The 25,042-nt window shown below is 45.0% G+C and overlaps 1 protein-coding gene across 6 annotated transcripts in view; it reads left to right on the plus strand.

Moving 5' to 3' along the window:
- Positions 1 to 24,807, plus strand: part of LOC121864140 (titin-like) — a 41,794-nt gene extending 16,987 nt beyond the window's left edge. The window contains exons 3-17 of one of the 6 annotated variants that reach the window (XM_042363082.1): positions 4,393 to 4,512; positions 6,147 to 6,518; positions 7,701 to 8,197; positions 8,405 to 9,230; positions 9,659 to 11,035; positions 13,084 to 13,632; positions 13,681 to 14,127; positions 15,817 to 15,980; positions 16,322 to 16,643; positions 17,725 to 17,897; positions 19,957 to 20,148; positions 20,463 to 20,639; positions 21,243 to 21,329; positions 21,672 to 21,877; positions 22,203 to 24,807. In XM_042363082.1, coding sequence (XP_042219016.1) covers positions 4,393 to 4,512; positions 6,147 to 6,518; positions 7,701 to 8,197; positions 8,405 to 9,230; positions 9,659 to 11,035; positions 13,084 to 13,632; positions 13,681 to 14,127; positions 15,817 to 15,980; positions 16,322 to 16,643; positions 17,725 to 17,897; positions 19,957 to 20,148; positions 20,463 to 20,639; positions 21,243 to 21,329; positions 21,672 to 21,877; positions 22,203 to 22,443 — 5,750 coding nt within the window. In that variant the 3' untranslated portion in view covers positions 22,444 to 24,807. Of the gene's footprint in view, positions 1 to 4,392; positions 4,513 to 6,146; positions 6,519 to 7,700; positions 8,198 to 8,380; positions 9,231 to 9,658; positions 11,036 to 13,083; positions 14,128 to 15,816; positions 15,981 to 16,321; positions 16,644 to 17,724; positions 17,898 to 19,956; positions 20,149 to 20,462; positions 20,640 to 21,242; positions 21,330 to 21,671; positions 21,878 to 22,202 lie in introns of all 6 variants that reach the window. The other 5 variants (XM_042363081.1, XM_042363084.1, XM_042363080.1 and 2 more) reach the window with 5 other exon arrangements.
- Positions 24,808 to 25,042: the final 235 nt, after the last annotated feature.

The following is a 25,042-nucleotide window of genomic DNA, read 5'->3' on the forward strand; positions in this document are numbered from 1 at the left end:
GAGGGGTGGGCCATTATACCCCACCTTCCACCCACCTTCCAAAGCACCCTACCCACCTCCTGCCCCACTCTACTACCCACCTTTCAACCCACCTCTTGCCCTACCCTTACCCACCTCCTATCCTATATCTGCCAGTAACTTCTGTTTACCAAAAATAAAAGGATAGAGAGAGAGAGAGAGAGAGAGAGGGCATAATTAAGTATATAAGTAAAGAGAGAAGAGAGATAGTGAAACATTTAAGTAAGCTGGGCATAGGTAGTGACACACACACACTGAACCCTTCAAACTATACAAGCCCAGGACCTTGACAACGCTGCTTCCTCTACCCAACTGTGATAATAAAGAAGGTTAGGTTAGGTTAGGTTAGGTTAGGTCTACTGGAGGAGAGGGGGAAGAGATTGCATATTTAATGATATTTACCTATTACAACATCCAGGTACACACGGAGGCATGGATAAAGACCACCAGAGGCAGTGAACAATATACCTAAGAACCCCCTCCACCGATGCTCACGAGGATTCCCGTTTTCTATTCCCTTTTCTCCCCAACGCGAGTACGACAGTGACAGAGGGCGGGACATTTGGCAGTTTACTCTCTGACGTAAACACATGAAGTTATTGCTCGAGGATTCCCTGAGAGTGGAGAGGGAAGGGGGGGTTGGCGGGAGGGTCATGGGGTGGAGGAAGGGTGTGGGTTAGTAATGGGAAGGGAGGTGGTGGGGAGGGTAATGGGGCGGGAAGGTAGGGAGGGGAGTAAACTACCTCACCCCCCCATTACAAGGTTCTAGTCACTCTCCCCCTCAACAGTACAGCGGTAGAAACTCTATAGACTAAAACAACACGAATTAGTGGCGTGAATCTCAGGTGTGTTAATATACTGTACAGGTGATATTAATAAAGGTGTCACTGGTGTTGGTAGGTGGAGTGTGGGTCGCTGTGCCCGTGCCAAGCTCTCTCTCTCTCTTTTCTTCTGTCTGTCTATCTGTCTGTGTCTCCTCTCGCCTCGCCCGACAGTTCGTTGTGCTCTGGTAGAAAAGAAGTAGTCATATTTTGAGCGGGTATGAGGGAAGTGGAGGAAGGAGGTGAGGGAGGGAGGTAGGTGGGAGGTGCCAGGAGGCCATCACGACCTCCACACACCTCACCTGTGTTGGTCGGGTCACCTGTCTTACCTTCACTGTATCGCTACTGTAGTGAGGACGATGCAGCACTACAGAGATCACAAAGATGAAGAACGTCTGATGCCATATAGTTTTAGTCAATTATAAAACTCCACAACACAGGAACACTCGGGATGAGGAGGTGTGTTGCATCTACCATCACAACACCTCACCATCTCTCTCTCTCTCACGTCAACACACTTCATTTACCCTCAATTAACACTCATGGCCTTCCAGTCCCTGACATAAACGATTCAGGAGGTGACACTGACGGGATATAAACCTTGTTGACTGGCTGACACATACAGGGAAATTACGCTGAAGGATATCGTGGAGCGAGAAGGTCGAAATAGTTAAGCTAAGTATTGAATAAACACTCAAACGTACGTACACATTCTGTTTGATCCTTATGTCTTTATTAACGCGGAAGTGACGAAACTGTTTTACTCACCCAGCTGACCTCTTTATTCTGAGGTGTGGCCGACAGCACCTGAGGGGGTCGTACACCTGGTGAGGTTAGGTTAGGTGAGGTGAGGTTGTTATGGAGTAGTGAATGTGACGAAACAGTGTTCTTTGGTGAAGCAGGTCATGTGAGTGGTGAGTAGGATGAGGAGGGGGGGGGAGAAGAGGATGATGAAGAAGAGGTGGAAGAAGATAAGGAAGGGAGGAGGAGGTAGGAGGAGGAAGGAGGAGGAGGAGGGAGGAGGAGGAGGAGGAGGAGGAGGAGGAGGGCCATCGATCAGGGTAACGAGGCGAGGAGGGTGGGGGGGGTGGGCATAGACTAATGGCGTTATCGAGGACCAGATGGCAGCACTAAGGCGTGTTGACCCAAACATTACGACCATCGCTAGTGAAGGTTTTAGCCGATCACGACCAGGTAACTCCTTCTCCCGCACCTCCCTCCCTCCCTCCCTCACTGGCCCCCTCACACTCACGTCAACACGCCCAAAAAACAAAAATAAACAACTCGTGAACCTGAAGCAGTAGACTGATACAATATCTTATACATAAATTATTCGGGTTCACGAGTCTGAATCTCCGGGTTCATTGGTTAATAGACAGATGAACGAAACCATAACACAAGCTCCACGATAGTCAAATGTTTATGTATTTTCTAACCTAACCTAACCTAACCATCTATAAACAACAATAACTTTTCAATGAATCTATTAATAAACTGACAGGTAATTAGAGCAGCATTACGGAACCATTAAACAGAGTTGACGTCACACACACACACACACACACACACACAGATAAGGTCATCCCGCTGCCACACTGACCACTAATAACAGTGAATCGGTCGTTAGTGTCAGCTAGATAGATGCAGTGACGCTCGTACCCAAAGAACCTCTATTTAACGGACATCTACCAGGTATAGTCCGTTATATGGAGGTTTCACATTTAATGGATCTCGATATAACGGACAGTACCCTCTTACATAGTCCGTTATATGCAGTGAGTGTGTGTCCATGTGTGGGCGAGGGGGCGTGGCATCGGAATGGGGAGAGATGTCAGGGGGAGTGACGTCAGTATGAGGAATGACGTCAGTAGGGGCAGTGAGGTCAGGTTAGGCTAGGTTAGGTTTGGGATTTTGTGTCATATCCGTGTAGCTCAAAGAGAAGCCATGTGTCGCGTGGGAGGAGGGAGGGAGGGAAGGCGAGAGGAGGGAGAGAAGGAGAGAGGGGGGAGGGAAGAGTCAGGTCCAAATCCACAAGTGACGTCTTCATCTTATTGTCAGGTGTTAAGAGCGACAGGTGTTAGTGCCCACTGTTTACTGTCACGGTACACACACACACACACACACACACACACACACACACACACACACACAGGTGACAAAATTAATCTACCTGGCGTAATAGCTAATTAATCTGCCAGGTGTAATTACGTATGAAAAAAAGAAAATAAGAAATATGTTTATATTATAACCTGAGAAATAGATTAGCATAATTTATGGAATAAGAGGAAAAGGTGGTGGTAATTTAGTCTTGAGTGGTGTGGTGGTGGTGGTGGTGGTAGTGGTGGTGGTGGTGGTGGTGGTGGTGGTAGTGGTAGTGGTGGTGTGGTGGTGGTGGTGGTGGTGGTGGTGGTGGTGGTGGTAGTAAGTGTGGTGGTGTGGTGGTGGTGGTGGTGGTGGTTGGTAGTGGTTGTGGTGATGGTGATGGTGACGATGGTGATAGTGATGCAGAATTCTAAGTACTTCATTATCTACACAAATTATATAATTATGGGGAAATGACACACACACACACACACACACACACACACACACACACACACAGACATAATAGCTTTGAAACTTAAAACAAAACTATAAATATCAATATGAAATTCGACTAACCTAACCTAACCTAACCTCACCACTAGCATTTAACTAGATATGGTAATAATTAAGTTACCTGTGAAAAACTATATTCTAATTACCCTTTTTTCCGTCATTTCTATATTTCTATATATATATATATATTTCAAGCTTATGAAATATAGCATAAGTTAAGCTTTTTTCACTGTTTTGTCAGCTTTGTTTCTGTGTTGTGTTTATTGTTTGTTTGTTTATCTCTCTTGTTTATTTGCCTTTATGTTGTGTTGTCAAAGTTTTAAAATGTTCGTATCTTTATTATGAAATGTTGGCACCCCTATTATGAAGTGTTGGCACCCCTATTATGAAATGTTGGCACCCCTATTATGAAGTGTTGGCACCCCTATTATGAAATGTTGGCATCCCTATTATGAAGTGTTGGCACCTATTAAAATGTTGGTGAAGTGTTGTTCATGTTGGCCTATTATGAAATGTTGCACCCCTATTATGAAGTGTTGTGCACCCCGTTACAGCCCCTATTATGAAATGTTGGCACCCCTATTATGAAATGTTGGCACCTCTATTATGAAGTGTTGGCACCCCTATTATGAAGTGTTGGCACCCCTATTATGAATTGTTGACACCCCTATTTTATCATGTACAGCTTAAGCTTTTCCCCACTCCATTCTGGCAGACATCTACCCCCCACATGAAGTTCAGCTTATCCCCCCACCCTCTGACAGGCATCATGATCTACCCCCCAATATGAGGTTCAGCTTACTCCTCCCCCCTCTGACAGGCATCTACCCCCCCACATGAGGTTCAGCTTACCCCATCCCCCTCTTGACAGGTATCTATCCCCCCCACATGAGGTTCAGTTCCTCCCCCCACCCCAGCAGGAATGGTCTCACCTGTGTGTGTTCTTCCCGTACAGGTGATAATCCATCCTACACAGAGTGTCGTCCTCACATAGATGCCACCATCCGCGACCTGGCAGCCAAGGCCATCTTCGCCGGGGAAGTGCCCTCAGACGACCTTGGCTCCCAGGAATACGGTACGACGGCAACGACTCCTTCACGGTCATATATGAGAGAGAGAGAGAGAGAGAGAGAGAGAGAGAGAGAGAGAGAGAGAGAGAGAGAGAGAGAGAGAGAGAGCCATGAGGAGGCATTAGCAAATTAATCATAGCTCATCTCTCGCCTCGCTCTACTAACCCGTTACACTTATAGAACCTCAGATGATTAATAAAACAAGACTTTACCACTGTAGTAACTAAAACACTGTAACACTTAATAAATTAGTTAATCATCTTGTAAGTTTGTATAAGTGTGTTGTCTTCACTTACACCATCACTAGATAACACTTAGATACGTTTGTTTTGTTTAAGTAGATTTTGTTTTTGTTTTCTCATTTCGGGTTTTCAGTATTTCGGTGAACGGAAGAACTTACGTCCATCCATAAGTTGTCCTGGAAGGTATAGCTTGATGGATAGTCTTAAGATTCAGTACTATAACACTCGACACGTTTGAGAACGATGACAACCTGAAGACGATAGATTAATCCTCATAAAGACAATAATTTGACCCAACAAGAGCGATGTTTTATCCCACTCGTCCCCAAAGAGTTAATTAAATTACTTGAAGGTTCTGAGTTTCCTTGTGAACGAGAAACCCATTACTCTTGAGGTACAGTCGCCTGCACTTTCACCTGGTACGGTGCCTGGTGCGTTTTGAGAGATGTGGCAGTTCTGTATTTGTTTACATCGTATTAAAACTCCCAGAATGATACTATGGAGCCTCGCAATAGCAGCCAGACTAAGGATACTAGATAAACATTCCACAGTGTTGCCACATCTCACAAAATACGCCAGCCACTGTACCATGTTTAAGTGCAGGCTATGGTACTTGCTTCTCAGTGTATATATATACCAAGCGTGTCGTCACCATCCCCTTCAGAGCTCACTTCTACCCACTACGATAAAAAGCGTCTATAGGATAATCTCGTTATCTCAGGAGGTAGTGTGGGCCGACCAGCTCTCCATCTTATATACAATTGGAGGCGCAGAGAATTCCTTGTGCTTCAGGAGTTGTTGTGGGTAATGATGAAGCTCCTTTTTCCAGCTTCAATTTATTTATATCCGCTTCCCCCTTGGCTTATTTCTCCATCATTCGCTTCTCGCTTTTGCCTGTATTACCGCTAGGTTTTGTGTGAAGCTTACTTGGTGCTTTCCATAAGAATCCCAGAAAAGATTTATTGTCTCTCTTCATAACAAAACACTATGGATGTTTCTAATATGCACAGCCACGGTCAAAAGTCCTGTCGCCTCTTCTACTGCTTCACGAACCTTGAGATTCAGACTCAAGAATCCGAAGCATCCGTGGACAGAATAATGTATCAATGTCTACTGCTTAGGGTTCACGAGTCTGAATCTCGAGGTTCGTGAAGCAGCAGAAGAGGCGACAGGATTTTTCACCATGACTGTACCCTCTTTGACACATAACAGTGAATTCCATTGCATACTGAATTTACTTGCATCATTTACTTGAAAAAATAAACTATCTCTTAGTTTCAATAAGGCTAAATGATTTACAGTTTATGCTATGATATGTGGGTTAAACTCCTTCCCCTTCCTGGCAGCCTTAACCACATGTTATCTATATTAATCTGGTTATATCTCACCGACCACAGACGATGCCGTGACTGAAGCTGCACATGTTGAAGAGTCATTACCAGTCGAACCCACCAAACCATCTCTAGAACCAGAGCCTGAAGCACCGTCAGAATCGGAAGAACCTCTGGCGCCTGAAGAACCTCCGCCGCCTGAAGAACCCAAACCTGAAGAGGTTGTTGAACCAGCAGCACCTGCTGAGCCAGAAGCACCTGTTGAGCCAGAAGCACCAGTTGAGCCAGCAGCACCTGCTGAGCCCGTGGCACCCGCCGAACCTGAAGTTGTAGTTCTTGAAGAGCCAGCAGCAGCTGAGGTGAAGCCTGGGCCCATTGTTGAGGCTGCTGCTGCCCCAGTGGTGGAGGAGGCGCCGGCAACAGTGGAGAACGTGAAAGGTAGGATGAGAGCGGCCAGAGCTGACACACACACAGGCGCTTATAATTAGTGGTGTCAAGAGCATTTTATATCTGTATAGAACAACTCACTGTTTACTAGCTAAGGTGTACGTATACTCTAACGTGTGTGGCTGCTGTGTTAGTTTATTCCAAAGCTGCATCTTCAAATTCAGCGTCAGCAAGGAATATGTTAGAATAGAGTGAAGAGTTGTCTACCAACACTCATATGACTTACGAAACTTTGTACCTATGAACCTTCAGATCTATTAACCTTTAAACCTATGAACCTTCGAACCTTTGTACAGCCAATCCAAAAAGTATCGAAACCCCAGGCGTCCAAATGAATATGAAACATTGGGTATAAACCAACCCAACTCATCGAATACATGAATGCTTCTGAGGTTATCGCTCATTTTCTATGCCACAGAAACTTGGGGTCCCGATACTTTTTTTGGAATAACTGTATCTACAAATATTCGAACCTATGAACCTTTGTATCTCTATGAACCTTCAGATCTATAAACAAACCTCCAGACCACGAACCTTTGAATCTCTATGAACCTTCGAACCTAAACGAATCACACGAACATAAGATTCTTCACCCAAAATCCACCTTTTTACACAATTATCAGATCTCACTCAGACTCTAAAATAATTCAGCATCCCATATGAGTGTTCTAGGTGACAAAAGTCTTCAACAACATCACCAGTATGGCCAATGTTAGATTAATTTTAGTATTGTGATAAAATAACACCCATAGATTTTTTGTTAAACAACTTGCATGATTGATATTTGTTGCTTCGTCAGCTTTCATGATTTATTTGCTCATGGTGGAAAATTGTCTTTTAGTTAATGTTAAAAGTCAAAGCTTATATTAATAACTACAATACAGGGTTATTAAAAAAAGATACAAAAATAAGCCAAAATTTAAGAGAGTTATACAGGGTAGCACAAAAGTTTAAAAATACATTGTGATTTTTTCCTTGCATAAATTAAAATCCTTATTGGGTGAGATTTTTTCTTGGCTTACTCTGTATATAAAAAATTAAGGGTATTTTTTGATGACCCTGTAGAAATAACTCAAACATGTTTTTATGTTGCTGTAGTTATATGTATCAAAGGGCCAATATTTGTTTTGGTGTTTGTGCAGACTGACCTCATTATTTCTGTCTTATTACCAGCCGAAGATGATGAGGTAACGCCCGTAAAAGAGGCAAAGAAGAACAACAATAAACAAGGCAAAAAGAAAAAACAGAGAAAGGTAAGGAAAACGGTAACTGATAAGACACCTGATGATGAGGAAGAACAGATGGAGAAAGTTACGGATGAGGAATTAGAAAAGGAAGAAGGGAAACAAGAGACAATGGACGAACAAGAATTAGGAAGTAATGTTCAGGAAGAACTTCAAAAAGATGAAGAGATAATTAGTGAAAGTAAAGAAGCTGAAAATCAGGAGGAGGTTGTCGAGGATGAGGTAAAGGAGGAAGCTCTCGAGGCTGAGGTCCAGGAAGATGTCGAGGATGAAGTAAAGGAGGAAGCTCTCGAGGGTGAGGTCCAGGAAGATGTCGAGGATGAGGTAAAGGAGGAAGCTCTCGAGGATGAGGTCCAGGAAGATGTCGAGGATGAAGTAAAGGAGGAAGCTCTCGAGGGTGAGGTCCAGGAAGATGTCGAGGATGAGGTAAAGGAGGAAGCTCTCGAGGATGAGGTCCTCGAGGAAGGTCAGCTCGAGGACGAGGTGAAGAAGAAGCTCTCGAGGATGAGGTCCAGGAAGATGTCGAGGATGAGGGAAAGGATGAAGCTCTGAGGATGAGGTCCAGGAAGATGTCGAGGATGAGGTGAAGAAGGAAGCCTCGAGGATGAGGTCCAGGAAGATGTCGAGGATGAGGTGAAGGAGGAAGCTCTCGAGGATGAGGTCCAGGAAGATGTCGAGGATGAGGTGAAGGAGGAAGCTCTCGAGGATGAGGTCCAGGAAGATGTCGAGGATGAGGTGAAGGAGGAAGCTCTCGAGGATGAGGTCCAGGAAGATGTCGAGGATGAGGTGAAGGAGGAAGCTCTCGAGGATGAGGTCCAGGAAGATGTCGAGGATGAGGTGAAGGAGGAAGCTCTCGAGGATGAGGTCCAGGAAGATGTCGAGGATGAGGTGAAGGAGGAAGCTCTCGAGGATGAGGTCCAGGAAGATGTCGAGGATGAGGTGAAGGAGGAAGCTCTCAAGGATGAGGTCCAGGAAGATGTCGAGGATGAGGTGAAGGAGGAAGCTCTCGAGGATGAGGTCCAGGAAGATGTCGAGGATGAGGTCGAGGATGAAGCTCTCGAGGATGAGGTCCAGGAAGCTCTCGAGGATGAGGTTAAAAAAGTCGAGGATGAGGTCGAGGAGGAAGCGCTCGAGGATGAGGAATTAAAGGAAAATATTAAGGATGAGGTCCAGGAAGATGTCGAGGATGAGGTCCAGGAGGATGTCGAGGATGAGGTCCTGGAAGATGTCGAGGATGAGGTCCAGGAAGATGTCGAGGATGAGGTTAAAGAAATTGACGAGGACGAAGACCAAAGTGAAACTGAAGAAGCTGTAGATGAGGTAGAGGAAGAAGAAGAAACTGAGGCAGATAAGGAGAATGAAACAGAAGAAGATAATAATGAAGATGATATTGATGATGATGTTATTGAGCATATGGAAACAGCAGAAGACTTGAAGACAACAGAAGAAGAGAAACACAGTAAGAAGCCTTAGCGTAACCCTCCCCCAACCACCCCTCCCGCCCTTCACCTACCCACATCTGTGAAATACCTGCAGCTTGGGTCCTTGTCTCTACCTTGTTCTATTTACCTGGCTCTTTGATCGATGTAACACCGTCATAATGTCTTTGGTGTAACAGATTTTGGAATTCTTTTTTTTTTTCAAGTGTTATTTAATATTTGTGGTTCTGGTGATGTATAACCTACTGTTAATACTTTTTTATGCTTTATAATTTTTTATGTAATTACTTAAACATACATTTCTGGAAAGTCACATTTGATATATCCAAAATCTTTTCTCAATCATCTTTTCTTTCATGGTAATAATCATAAATTTATCTTGCCTATAGGAAATGGTTCATAATAATATTTACCAACTCACAGCTGACACAATTCTACTATTCCCCAGCTGCTCCAGTTGAGGAAAAGCCGATTGTACAAGTTCCTAAACCAAAGAAAGAAGAAAAAGTTCTAGGTGTAATTGACAAGATCGTCGTCGCCATCTTCGGTGTATCGATATTAGAGGAACGAGATCCAAAGTGGACAGAACCCTGGCAGACACACGAGGAGTTCAAGAAGAAGAAGGAGGTCGTCGAGGAACCTAAAGTAACCAAAATCGACAGGTCAAAAGGTGGAATTATTCATAAGTTCATTACTATCTTCTTTGGGGAACCAACAAAAGAACGTGATGCCAAGTGGACAGAACCTTGGCAAACACACAAGGAACACATCAAGAAGCCTAAACCAGCTGAAGAACTCAAAGAGAAGAAAGTTGTTGTTACAACTGGAGGACTCATTGATTCTTTCGTCAAACTTTTCTTCGCTGCCCCACCAGAAACTGCCAAGCGTGATCCTAAATGGGCTGAACCTTGGCAAACACACAAGGAACACATCAAGAAGCCAAAGCCAGTTGAAGAAATCAAAGAGAAGAAAGTTGTTGTTACAACTGGAGGACTCATTGATTCTTTCGTCAAACTTTTCTTCGCTGCCCCACCAGAAACTGCCAAGCGTGATCCTAAATGGGCCGAACCTTGGCAAACACACAAGGAACACATCAAGAAGCCTAAGCCAGTTGAAGAAATCAAAGAGAAGAAAGTTGTTGTTACAACTGGAGGAATCATAGATTCTTTCGTCAAACTTTTCTTCGCTGCCCCACCTGAAGCTGCCAAGCGTGATCCCAAGTGGGCCGAACCTTGGCAAACACACAAGGAACACATCAAGAAGCCTAAGCCAGTTGAAGAAATCAAAGAGAAGAAAGTTGTTGTTACAACTGGAGGACTCATTGATTCTTTCGTCAAACTTTTCTTCGCTGCCCCACCAGAAACTGCCAAGCGTGATCCTAAATGGGCCGAACCTTGGCAAACACACAAGGAACACATCAAGAAGCCTAAGCCAGTTGAAGAAATCAAAGAGAAGAAAGTTGTTGTTACAACTGGAGGACTCATTGATTCTTTCGTCAAACTTTTCTTCGCTGCCCCACCAGAAACTGCCAAGCGTGATCCTAAATGGGCCGAACCTTGGCAGACACATAAGGAACACATCAAGGGCAAAGGTGTTTCGGCTAAGCTAGTACCAGCAGCAGCTCCTGCCCCTAAGCCTGAACCAGCCCCAGTTCCAAAAGCAGAGCCTGCTCCTGTACCAAAAGCAGAACCTGCTCCTGCGCCAAAAGCAGAACCTGCTCCTGCACCAAAAGCAGAACCTGCTCCAGTTCCAGTAGCAGAGCCAGAACCTGTCGTCAAGGAACCTCCTGTGGCAGAGGCAACGTTTCCTGCTGAGGAAGTGGCAGGTAGGTATTATGGTTGAAGTTGCAGTCCCTAAAGGCGAGAGCCTGTATGGCTTGTCATCACGTCAACTAAAAACATAATCCCTTGGTGTTATATTAGTGAAAAACCGTTTTGGCTTTGGGTTCCAAGGTCTCTCTGTTTATAATACTTGTCTATCAGATACACCCAGCAGCATCGTCTGAGCATACTCTACCATGTGAGTGTATTTCAACATATTTGCTTAAATATAAACTCATGTACAATATCATATATAACAGCATTAATTTTAAGCATATTTTAAATAAAGACTATTATCTACTCAGACATGGGGCGATTACATCGGTAATGTAATCAATTACGATTACAATTACATGGTAATTTTATGATTACAATTACAGTAAAAATGGATGTAATCGATTACGATTACATGATGCGTAATCATGATTACTTCAAAAGGATGGTGCTTAAATAAATGAACGTACTGCAAAAACTCAATTTACTGTACTGTTTGTTAACCTGGTACACAATGAAAGTAAAATATCGTTTAATAATATTAGATAATGCTAAGTCAAAGGAAATAAAGGTTACTGTACATGTACTTGTACCAAGTGAGTCAGAAGATTGCACTCTGCATTATATATTCCACCTGTGGAGGAAGACCTTTCAAAATGTTCAAGTACTGCCGGTTTAGATGTAGCCATGATTAGCAACAGTCCCTTGAAACATGACGCCGGACGACTGGTACCCAGCTGCCCGCCGACGCCACACGCTGCCACTGACTCGTCGTTTATTTATATTTGCTAACGATGGTAACTGTACGCTTACTGTAGCCTGTATTAATATCGTCTCTACATTATAGTTAAAAATTATAATTCTTATGTGTTACGAATTGAGTTTACAAAACAATAACACAAATAAAATCATAATGATGGTGTACAGCAACATCGTTTGGGTGGATCACCGTGAGACGGTTGACACGCCCAGTTCGTGTGTATTTTAAATTTACACAGTCTGGTTTAATCTTACAAGAATAAACAAATTCACACTGTAACGTTGCTGAAGCTTCACTTAATTGTAAAATGATTAGCCTAAGTCTGTGTGCTAACACGTTCTGTGTTTGCTTAGACGTAAATCAGTGGTTAAAAGCACGAATGTTTAAATCTTACTGACTCGATATTTTGTTTCTAACAGCTAAAGTATTCCAGACATAATATGGATGGTGAATGTTTGCCAAGTCATATAGAGGACGAATGTAGATGACTGTATGGAAAATCATGAGCTCGGTATTGCAGGAAAAGGAAACGAAGTACCGGTAATCGTGGAAGTAAACGTGATTACGATTATATTTTGAATGTAATCGATTACAATTACGATTAATTTACCCAAAATATGAATGTATTCGATTACGATTATTTCAAAAACTATAATCGATTACCCCATGTCTGCATCTACTTGAAACATCTGTGCTGAACAATTCCAATCATGGAGGCAGCACGTAGTCGCAGCTGCTTATGTCAAATGATTTGATAAAAAAAAAATATATATTAAAAATACATCAACCAAAATTTTTTTAAATAAAATTAATGACAGGAACAAGGGAATCTAAACCCACACACTGCTGTGTCAAACGGTAATAACATAGACCTGCTTCTGTAACACTTGCTCTACACGTGTAGCTTGAACCTCTTTATATGCTTGCAATATACATATGTTAATATATTGCATCATATATAACTTACACAATAATGAAATATTTACTTTTTTATAGCTGCTTATAGTTTTAAACTTAGAATAAACTTCCAAACTACTAGCTTACAGCGTCCTTGGGAAAGTAGATTAAAGTATAAAATTATAATAAATGAAAAGTCAATTGTTTTTGGGTAATATAAAAGATCTATTGATACCTGTCTACTCAAACTTTGCTCCTTAGTTGGAAAATTGGAGTGGACAGGACAGACTATAACGGTGATCCTGAGGGCGCTGAGTTATACCTTAAGGTGGGTTGAATCTCCTGAAGAAGTACAGGTCCTCCTTCAGTTATAATTTTCTAACCCTTCTTGGTAACTCAAAGGTAAACACGAAGAGGTCGACGACGAAGAAGATGAGGAAGAAGAAGAGGAAATTGACACAGATGAAGACGTAGAAGAAGTTGACGAAGATGAAGAAGAGGAAGAACTTATTGATGATGATATTGATGAAGTCGAGGAGGAGGATACCCAAGACATTGATGATGGAGTTGAAGATCCCATTGAGGACACCGTCGATAGTGATGAAGCTACTGACGATGAAGATGACGAAGAGTTAGAGACAGATGATGATGTAGAGACTGATGAAGAGGAGGAACTCGCCCATGACGAAATTGACGAAGCCTCAGCGGAAGATACTGGTGATGAGGCTGAAGAAGTTGAGGAAGAAACTGAGGAAGCTGAAGAAGATGAGGAAGATGAGGAAGATGAGGAAGATGAAGAAGTTGAAGCTGAAGAAGTTGAAGCTGAAGAAGCTGAGGAAGTTGTGGAAGATGAAGCTGAGGAAGTTGAAGCTGAGGAAGATGAAGCTGAGGAAGCTGAGGAAGAAGCTGAAGAAGCTGAGGAAGAAGCTGAAGAAGATGAAACTGAGGAAGATGAAGAAGCTGAGGAAGTTGAGGAAGATAAAGCTAAGGAAGTTGAAGATGAAGAAGCTGAGGAAGTTGAGGAAACTGAAGACACAGAGGAAGCTGAGGAACTCGAGCCAGAGGAGGAGGAGGAACTCGAAGTAGAGGAAGACGAGACAATGACAGATGAGGAACTTGAATCTGATGACGATGAAGGTCTTGAGTCAGATGATGAAGGTTTTACCACAGACGAAGACGAAGACGAAGACGATGACGATGACGAACTCGAGGTTGAGGCAGACAAGGGAGAGGTTGACGAGGGAATTGATGTTGATAGTTCTGACGGCGAAGGTGGCGATATTCGGAGAGATTTTGAGACTGGTAGTGATGATGAGGGTGAAGGAGTTGACGAGGAAGAGATCACAGAGAGAGACGAAGACACAAGAGACGATGAATCAGATGACGATGAAGCGGCAGCAGACGAAGACGAGGATGATAAAGCAAGACTCAGCCCAGACGACGAAGGTGTGATGAAGACACAAATAACCATACTGGTCATGGCCACTGCTTGCTGCACCTATGCCTTGGATGTTGTGTCCCTCTGTTTCTATTACCTGTTTGACTATGCTTGAGTGTTTTGCAATAAGAGCTAATTAATCCTACTCTCAGGTGACCTAAACTGAAGTCCGTGAAAAAAAAAAACTTTAATTCTAGTTTTTAATGCAAAGCTCAACAGGCTAAATCAAAATCGACTTTTTCTCGCGTGTATTCACTGCTGTTTAATATTTCCACGAAACAGTTTTTGTGTAATAATATAAGGATGTTTGTTCCTCGGCGTCTGTTAGTCTCTCGTTTTCTGATGTTCTTCGACAATCTCTGCTAAGTCTTCTTCTTCCTACAGCTCTAATAATTTTCTCTTAACAGCACACAGAGAATCTCAAGAGCTGCACTTAACTATTGGGAGCAGTAGAATAGTCCCACAGTCGTGCTTTGAGGGATACGTTTAATCTATAGTCATATACTGAAGCACTCTGAGGTCGTCCAGGTGTTGGTCTTCTTGTTTATACTCTCAAGTAGTTGTCAATTCAGGTGTTTAAGCGAAGGAGTTCAAGGCTGGACGTTCAGGTGGAGTGTTCAGTGATCTTAAAATAGTGAGTTGATATTACCACCACAAGTCAATGATCCTCAACACACGACTGAGCTAACGCAACCTCGGCCACCAGAGATTTGCATTCAGGAGTCTTTTGCCATCAAGATTATTATTCATCTCGATCATAAACTATTTTTTTTTACCTTTTTTTTCCCGCATTGTTGTTTTATGAGACAAGATGCCAAGTGCAACTCTCTCTATGTAGTATATTGGCAAGCAGGCGACAGCATCTCTGGCTCAAACATTCGTAATAACAAAAAATGGTTCATCTAATATTCAACAAACATCTTTTAGCTCCTTGTGTTTCTAATAACGAACAGATTTTTAAGAAGTTTTCCCGCCTCCTCCCAGCCCTGATACTTACGGATCGAGGAGGAAACATTCACCAGCCAACCCACGCTACCCCAACACCTCCCATCTTGGTATATTAAATGAACCATCAGAGTCGCCTTATGGATGGATGTACTGTATCACTGTTAGAGTAGCACGAGTGAGTAACCAACCAGACAGCAGTGAACTGAAGACGCTTTTGACCAGCAGCATGTGATACCCCCCTCTCTCCCTCCCTCCCTTCACAGTCACCACTCCGTCCCTCCCTTCAGCCACTACCCCCCTCACCCCCTCCCTCCCTCCCTTCAGCCACTACCCCCCTCACCCCCTCCCTCCCCTCACCCCTTCCCTCCCCTCACCCCCTCTCTCCCCTCACCCCAAACAAGGTCTTCATGCCCACCTACTTCACGACCCTCTACAACTCTACCGTCATATCTACTTCTGTTCCGGATGAAGTTCACTAATTCACAAGTTATCTAAAATCATTAACAAGAAAAGCAAAGATTTGAATCATCAATTACATAGCATTTATTACTGTATTAAGAAGATAAATAAACAACACCTCGAATTAAATAATCAGACAGGTAGACATTGTTAATTAAATACCTCCTCGCCGGGTTTAGCTTATCATTCCTCCATTATACCATAGTTATACCCTATTACCTTTACAGCTCAACACCTTAATGACCCTCGTAACTCAGGTGACTAATTAAGACGTGGTGCCTCCCCTTCAGGTACAGGTGAAGCTCTTAAGGCAGCCTCCGTTGATGCCAAACCAGTGGCTGACGCCCCCAAAGCCCCCGAGCAGCAGGTACTGGTGGAAGAAGCACAGACACAACAAGTTCCTCCGCCAGCTCTACCGAAGGAGGAGGAGGAGGAGGAGGAGGAGGAAGAACAGGTAAGATTGAATTAATGAAACGTAAGAGGTAAGAGGAGAAGGGAGAGGATGAGGAAAAGGAGAAAGGTAAGCACAGGAAGGCAGAGGAGAATAACACACAAATGGATCCTCGGAGGTTAGGTTAGGTTAGGTTAGGTTAGGTTAGGTTAGGTTAGGTTAGGTTCAGTTAAGTTAGGCAGCTTTAGTTATTTAGATTCTTCGAGTCTAAATATTAAACCATCTTGTTCCAGGTTAGGTTAAGTTAGGTTAGGTTAAGTAAAGCAAGGTTAGGTAAGGTAAAGCAAGGTTAGGTTAGGAAGGGTACTGTTCCGTGTGAAGGTTTACTGTGACTGTATTTACAGATAGTGGTTGTACCTTCCTCCTTCCGCTCCCGAGACCGTCTGGAAGCCATCTTGGGCCTAGACGAGTCCTCACGAGACACAGCCGCCCGTACAGACCCCATCGCTGACGCCACCCTGAAGGAGCTTAAGAACATCTACGAAACCACCATCAGGCCCCTGGAGATGCTCTACAAGTACCAGGACATCTCCAATCGTCATGTGTCCGACGCTGAGCTCTTCGGCACCCCGCTCATCCTGCTGGTGGGTCCTTACTCTACAGGCAAGTCCTCCTTCATCAACTACCTCTTGGGCGTCGAGTACACTAAGCGAGCCCTCAAGACAGGTAAGTGGCAACACACCTGCAGCAGCACCTGTATACGATCATTATTTAACGAGACCAAATTAAACCCCTTCTTTCTTTGTTTATATAAAAGACACATTCATTGCTCCTAAATGGGGTCGTTACATCATCCAAGTCATTATACTTATACTGTCTGATTTTACAATGATCACAGGATTAAGAAAATTTCCCTCATTATACTTGTAATAGTCACCTGAGCCCTACCTCGATATAATGAAGTCTCTTGTTTGTGTGTTAATGGTGGAGGTTGTTCGTTAATGGTGGAGGTTGTTCGTTAATGGTGGAGGTTGTTCGTTAATGGTGGAGGTTGTTCGTTAATGGTGGAGGTTGTTCGTTAATGGTGGAGGTTGTTCGTTAATGGTGGAGGTTGTTCGTTAATGGTGGAGGTTGTGTTAATGGTGGAGGTTGTGTTAATAGTGGAGGTTGTGTTAATGGTGGAGGTTGTGTTAATGGTGGAGGTTGTGTTAATGGTGGAGGTTGTGTTAATGGTGGAGGTTGTGTTAATGGTGGAGGTTGTGTTAATGGTGGAGGTTGTGCTGCTAGTGGAGGTAGTGTGTTGACAAGCCAGTGATGAAATGAGAATATCTAAGTGAAGGCAGCCAAGGAGAGTGTGTTGGTAGGGCCTGAGGGGGGGAGGGTTAAGCTGTTCTCTACTGACGGAGGAACACCCAGCACCCCTTTAAAGTGAGCCGGGTTGGGGTGAACTTCGTCAGGTAGTGTGTGAGATTAACTCCCTGAGGCCATGAAAGGAAAGGGGTGCGGTAGTCGTTGGTGTGTGTGTGTGTGTGTATAGTGTGGGTGGAAGAGATGGTGGAGGCAGACAGTAGTGTGGGTGGAGGCGAGACTGGAGGCAGACGGTGGTGTAGGTGGAGGAGACGGTGGAGACAGGCGGTGGTGTGGGTGGAGACAGACAGTGGAGACGGGTGGTGTGTAGACAGTAGTGGGTGGAGGTAGACAGTAGTGTGGGTGGAGGTGAGGGTGGAGGCAGACGGTGGTGTAGGTGGAGGAGACGGTGGAGACAGGCGGTGGTGTGGGTGGAGACAGACAGTGGTACATGTTCCAGGGACGCCACCAAGTCACGGGGCGTTCCGGGTGGTGCAGTATGGAGAGAAGGACAGCGAACTGGACGGCACCGACCTCAGCGCCCACTGGTCCTTCACCTCCCTTCAGAAGTTCGGACAAAACTTCATTGATCAGTTTACCGGCAAGGCCCTCAACGTCCCTCTACTGAAGAAGGTGAGACACTTCCCCCTTCCCTCCTAAGTCCATCATAAAGGTTAATCTCTTTTAATACAACGTTAAATATTTCTTTACTTTTCATATTTTATAATGAATAATATTGTGAATTTATTGAATATTATAAATAAGAAAAAAAAGGTAATGTATGTTATTCTTACGAGTGTGATACGTGTATGCTGTTGGATTAAGTGGTAAGTCATCATTTAATTCATAAGTCGTAGCTGTGATAGTTATAAGAGACGGCACTCACTAGTGTACCCTCAGTGTGTTCAAAACGTAGGACTTGAGAGCATGTTCGCTTGATTGTCACTCCTACACGTGATGACGGAGGCTGGTGTGTGTGTGTGTGTGTGTGTGTGTGTGTGTGTGTGTGTGTGGTCCTGAGATATACATCACCATACATCAGGACACATAACCATACATCACCACACACAAAGGCACATCACAAATTATCACCACGCACCATCATACATCACCACAGACCACCCACACATCACCACACACCAAGACACATCACCATATACCACCACACACCATCACACTACAACACATCACCACACTACAACACATCACCACACATCACCACACACACACACACCCCTGACCATCAGCCCTCCTCTTGGACATAATCCTCAAACAAGTCACGTACACGCCTCCAGAGTTTAGACCTGATGTTGTCTTGATAAAGTTAAGTGAGCCGTCATACTTGTCTCCTGGGGAAGGTGTGGGCCCTCAGTACCTCCGTCAGAGTAGGTCATGACGGCCCTTACTCTGACGGAGGCTGACGGAGACGCGACAGGCGGTGACCAAACATGCGTAGCGTCGGAGTCTCTGACATGGTTTAGGTCCGGGTTGTGTGTATCTAGTGTGTGTGTGTGTGTGTGTGTGTGTGTGTGTGTGTGTGTGTGTGTGTGTGACCTCTTTTGACTCTGTCCTTTAACGACACTTGACAATTGCATGTAATAATTAGTAATATTCTTCTACGTCAACCATACAAGATCTTCACCCTAATGATGAACCTTCCTCAAGTCTCCTCTATAACCTGGACACAACATCAGACAAGAAGACTCAGGGAGGCTCAGAGTCAGCACTCAAGTCTGGTCAATCAGCTCCAGTCATGCCTTAAGTTTCATTACACTCAGGGAAAACCTCGATTAAGTATTTTTAAAGAAGAAGAAGAAGAAGAAGAAGACGAAGACGAAGACGAAGACGAAGAAGAAGAAGAAGAAGAAGAAGAAAGAAGAAGAAAAAAGAAGAAAGAAGAAGAAGAAAAAGAAAAAAGAAGAAAGAAGAAGAAAAAAGAAGAAAGAAGAAGAAAAAAGAAGAAAGAAGAAGAAGAAAGAAGAAAGAAGAAGAAAAAAGAAGAAAGAAGAAGAAGAAAGAAGAAGAAAGAAGAAGACCATCACTACAACACCCACACAAACGCGATCAGCAACACCACCAAGACCCCACCACATATTATCACCAAGACCCCACCGCATATTATCACCAAGACGCTATACCTAAGGGACCCACATTAACACCATAGGACCTGTAACATTAACCTTCACTCTCGAGGAATTAACGTTAAAGATAAGAAGTTCCTCCATTAACACCACCAGTTGTTCACACCTCCTCGGGACTCTTCTACTCACAGAGGAGGGAGAGGATTTCAGGGCGCGCATGCCTAATTGGTTGCTGAGGAAGGTGAATTGGCAGGCTTCTCCAGTAGCCTGTTAGGCATGTGCGCTCTGTCTACTCACCACTGACAACCCTCACCCCGCCCGCCCGGCCCTGCTGCTCGCCACCCGTTGTTCACTTGTTGAGTATGTCTTATAAACCCAGCTCACCCACCTGACTTAGACTTTATCTCTGTTTTACTATACGTTCAGCCATCTCTATAAGCCATATATGTCTCATCAGGTTAAATATATGTTCCAGAATCATATAAGTCTCTATACTATACGATCAGCCACCTCTATAAGCCATATATCATGTCTCAATCAGCCTAAATATACGTTCTAGTAAGCCCCAGGGTGTCTGTTGTGGTAGTAAACACGTGACCACCTTCCTGCAGGCGACCTTCGTGGAAGCTCCGGGTATCTTGGAGATGCGACGACCAGGGGAGCGACTATACCCCTACAACGATGTCGTTCAGTGGTTCATTGACCGCGCCGACTTGATCCTCGTCATGTTCGACTACACCAAACTCGACGCTGGCTACGAGCTGGAGGCTATCTTGGACCAACTAAAGGGACGCGAAGCTCAGGTGAGATAAGAGAGTCGACCACACCTGTGCATAATGATACACTGATACCTATGGAGTCTTTATGTGTGTGTGACAAGTAAGTGACACATATTAAGTAACACATTAAGTACACTAGGTGACACAATTGACTTAACATATGTCAAAGTAACAGAACGAGGAAAGTAAACACCAATACTATCATAATGTAAAAAAAAAAGAGATAAATGAAAAAAAGCCTAATGTTTCCACCACGAGAGAGAGAGCCCTGCATCAACAACAACCACCAATACCATAATCCTACATCTGCTCCTCTCCCCCCCCCCACTCCCTCACAGACCCGCATCCTACTGAACAAGGCTGACCAGGTACCAGCCGAGGAACTCATCAAGGTACAAGGCTCACTCTTCTGGAACCTGAGTCCTCTTCTGGGAGTCTCCACGCCGCCCACAGTCTATGCAGGCTCCTTCTCTTCCAAGCCTTACCGGACTTCCTCTCCAGCTCGTCTCTTCCAGGTGAGACGCCTCTATTTAACGGACTGTGTGGGAGAATGTAGTCCGTTATATTGAGGTCCGTTATATCCAGGTCCATTATGATGAGAGCTCTATTTAACGGACTCTATGGGAGGATGTTGTCCGTTATATAGAGGTCCATTATTATGAGAGCTCTATTTAACGGACTCTATGGGAGGATGTTGACCGTTATATAGAGGTCCATTATTATGAGAGCTCTATTTAACGGACTCTATGGGAGGATGTTGTCCGTTATATAGAGGTCCATTATTATGAGAGCTCTATTTAACGGACTCTATGGGAGGATGTTGTCCGTTATATCGAAGTTTTAATGTATCTCGGAAATCTTTTAATCCATTCAGTAATTTGCATATAAGACGATAATTATATGATTTGAATAATTCTTTCGTTTTTAGTAATAATTATATATTAACGTAATTGATAATTTGCATAAAAGACGATAATTATATGAGATTTTAGTAATTACTGAAGTTAATGATACGAGAGAGTGTGTGTGTGTGTGTGTGTGTGTGTGTGTGTGTGTGTGTGTTAGGCTCCCTGTCCACCTGTAACTGTTTGTGAGTAACTTTTGTCGTGCCCCCACAGGCCCAGGAAGAAGCACTGCTCAGCGATATCGCCCTGGCTGTGAACTCTCGTGTTGACAACCGCATCGCTATCGCCCGCAGACACGCGGTGAGTGGCTCTACGGTACACACACACACACACACACACACACACACTTCCTCGTTACTACACCATCATACACCCACTCATGTTACATAACTACAACACCTACACTGCACTATATAACACGGACATAATATTAAATAATGTTTATGTAGTAATTGAGCCTAACTATATGATCTATAACTGGAGGCTAGATAATGCTAAGTGTGTCCAGGGAATTTGGTCCTTAAGTATATCTCAGGAAAGGTTTATAATCACGTGTGTGGTTTTTGTGAGAGCAAGATGGGTGTAAGATGTGGTTTTTACTGTTGTTATGTCTCCTGACGCGGCTCCTGGTGGGTGTTACAGGTGCGTGTGAGGAACCACGCCCAGATGGTAGACACCTACCTCACCACCTACTACAAGAACAAGGGATTCCTCACCAGCAAGCATAAGCTGGTGGAGGACATCACCGAAAACCCTCACACCTACAACATCTACGAGGGCGTCAGCATGTTGACCAATATCTCTCGCTACGATCTCCCTGACCCGGAAATTTACAGGGACTTCTTCAGGTAGGTTCTTCACCTGCTGGGGGTCAACCCTCTCATGGCCGCCTTACTCGCTCTTAATGTAATATCTGTGTTCTTTACTCTTGTAACTATAGTTAGTACAGTAGTTAGACCCATGGTTAAGGGTGAATGGAACAAGACAGGTTTCCTCATTAATGATAAAATGTAACCAGGCCTGCTCCCCTAGTTGCCGAGGGAGAGACGGTCGAGGAACATTGTCAGTATATGAGGAACTTGACGCTGTATATCCTGAGTGTTTATTAACATAACCCCCGAAGAAGAGTGTTGAGGCGGTGTTTACTGACAAGTCTCCCCCCTCCCCCCACAGGGTGCACAGTTTGTTCGACTTCCAGACCCTGAAGGGGACGTGCTCGTTCTTCCGCGGGTGTCCCCTCACCAAGATAGACGCCGCCATCAGCAGTGACCTGCCGGAGCTGCTCGACCGTTACCGTCGCCTACTGGAGGCTGCCGCCTCTGCTCCGACACCCAAATCCAAGGGCGCCACCCCCGTGCCCGTCCCGCCCGTCAGAGGCTCCGTTCCCGCCGCCGCCACCGCTCGTACCTCCTGAGCACCTTGCGTCACGCCCCCGCACGCCCGCAGCTCTTGCAGAGGCGCGGGGGCGCAGCACAGCTGAATTTTGTGTGATATTAAAACTGGAGACGCGACTGGCCCCTAAGCCGCCGTGACCCCAGACGACGTGAGGAGATGGGTGGGCGGGAGTAAGACGGGGTCACTCAGGTCACGCCCCCGCCATACCCCCGCGACGGTGTTGTCACAGGTGTGTGTCATCACCTGCCGACACTAGTTACCCTACTGGAGACTTTACTGCTGCCTCTCTTGGTTCCTGGGTGTGTGAGGCGGCCGCTGTCCCTCACACTGACGGCAACAGACAGGCGGCACCGCCCCTGCATTCCCACCACACCTCCCTGGTCCACTGCCTCGTGACGCTCTTCGTCTCTACTCTCTTCTTTACCAAGTTTTCATCGTCGTCCCTCGCTTGACAGCCTTACAGACGACCCTCAGCTGACCTGCAGGTGGGATGCGGGGAGGCCAGGCAGGGCACGCCCACCCTCCGCCCCACAGCTCGTCCTCGGGCTACTGTTCAGCCCGAGGACAACCTTCGGGCGGGGCAGCGTGGGAGGCCCCTGGCTGCCCTACACCATCAGGAGAAGATAACCTTCATGTCTACACATAAACCTCACTACCATAGGCAAGACTCGAGATTCCTCTCTGTTGTGTCGTCTTAGAGCATTCCAGGTCCGTAGACGGTGACTTACGAGAGGGATTCCTATGTTGAAGACGTTGATGATGACTGTCCCGCCCAGGTGCCGCAGGTGTCGGCGGCCCGCCAGGTTCCCATAGTTTAAGATTCATTGTTGACACCTGTAAACTAATATATCGTGAATGAAGACATCATATACATCAGTGTCCAATTGTCTCACTCATTAGCGGACTGTAAATAATACTTCATTAGCACGTGATGTATATATAATTCGTGGAGTGACGTCATCGTCTCTCAGGTAAGACAGTCTCTCCCCCAGAGAGAGAGACAGAGAGACTGCCCAGAGACCAACACCTGCCGCCCGTGGCCCCGGCACCTCGCTCATGAAACTCAATAATTAGACTTAAGGATTTTATACACGGATGAGTACAATCTAGTCAGCTTGTTCCTTTGTGAAGGATCAGTCTCTGGACGGCCTTCTTGTGTGACTGTTACACCGACTCTCCTGCCAGGGAGTCGCTCATCACCTTCAACTCTCTGCTACATCAAGTAAGGAAACACTCGGCACCATCGCTCGAGGACCAGACTATGGCGGTCATCTGTCGCCAAACAATAACACTCCTGGACGGTGTAGCAGACCCCTAAGGTGTTGGTGAGCGACGCCTGCTGGAGAGGCCTTATGTCCATTGGTCGCTGCACCAGTAGGACTAATGTACATTGGTTGGTCCGGATGTTAGGCGAAATGATCGCTAGTCTCAGCGTATGGACACAACACATGTTGCTTTATGTATGAAGTTACTGCCAGTTGGTTACTACTAAGGCTTACGGCTGCTGCGGCAACAAACACTCACGTCATTAAGTTGACAGAAAAGTTTTTTGTTATTTGAAGGTTTTGTTTGTCAACGGGGCGTGTCAGGTACAGGGCCAGGTGTCCTCCCGTGGCCGGCCTCATGCTACGGCCTCTCATCACGGCCTCACACCATGGCCTCTTGTCATGGCCTCAGACTATGACCACTCACCATGGCCTGACAGGGCCGAGGCACACCTGCCGACCGGCACGCCCGTAGCAGCCTACACACACACACACACACACACACACACACACACACACACACATAAACAAACACACACGCACACACACAAATACACACACACACACACACACACAAATACACACACACACACTTAATGTATCATGTTTTACGAGTGGTTTTTCTACAGTGTATAAAGGAATTTGTATATGATTGTATCACGTCTTGTACATGTCTGTCACGTCACCCTTGACCTACCGTAGACTAGTCAGTAACTACACGTATACAGTAGATGCCGCTAAGGGACCGTAACCTACCCGCCGGGCGCGTGTGAAGCAGCGGCCTGGCGGGAGACCTGTTACTCTTGTTGTTGATGTTAACACGGACGCTGGTCCCCATATTTTCTATAGAGTAGAGTGTTCGGGGGATACTATAGTGCATCTCTAAAAAAATAATAATCATAATAATAATCCCTCGTGTTGTTGTGGTGAGTGTGTGTGTTTGTAGGGTCACCAGCTTCCTGTCGTCACCGCCCCTCTTGGTGAACTCCCCTCTGTCATCTCGTGAAGACTATCGTATGTGTTGACCTTTAGTGAATCCTACGTCCGTTCGTCCCCTTGACACTGGGTAAATAACATAACTACGTAGGGAATGTTATATAATAAACTTGTATCAACCACGACTGTGTTTTGTTGTCCTTGACTATGAGGAGGAGGAGGAGGAGGAGGAGGAGGAGGAGGAAGAGGAGGAGGAGGAGAAAGGGAGAGAGGAGGAGGAGGAGGAGGAGGAGGAGGAGGAGGAGGAAGAAGAGAATATTTAAACTATGATAAAGATAGAATAAGGTGAACACAGATGAGGATGACTATTTATTACCCTGATAAGTATTACTGTACACACACACACCACACACCCAG

Source organism: Homarus americanus, unplaced genomic scaffold, assembly GCF_018991925.1.
Source record: "Homarus americanus isolate GMGI-L3 unplaced genomic scaffold, GMGI_Hamer_2.0 scaffold26351, whole genome shotgun sequence".
In the NCBI taxonomy this organism is placed as follows: Eukaryota; Metazoa; Arthropoda; class Malacostraca; order Decapoda; family Nephropidae; genus Homarus; species Homarus americanus.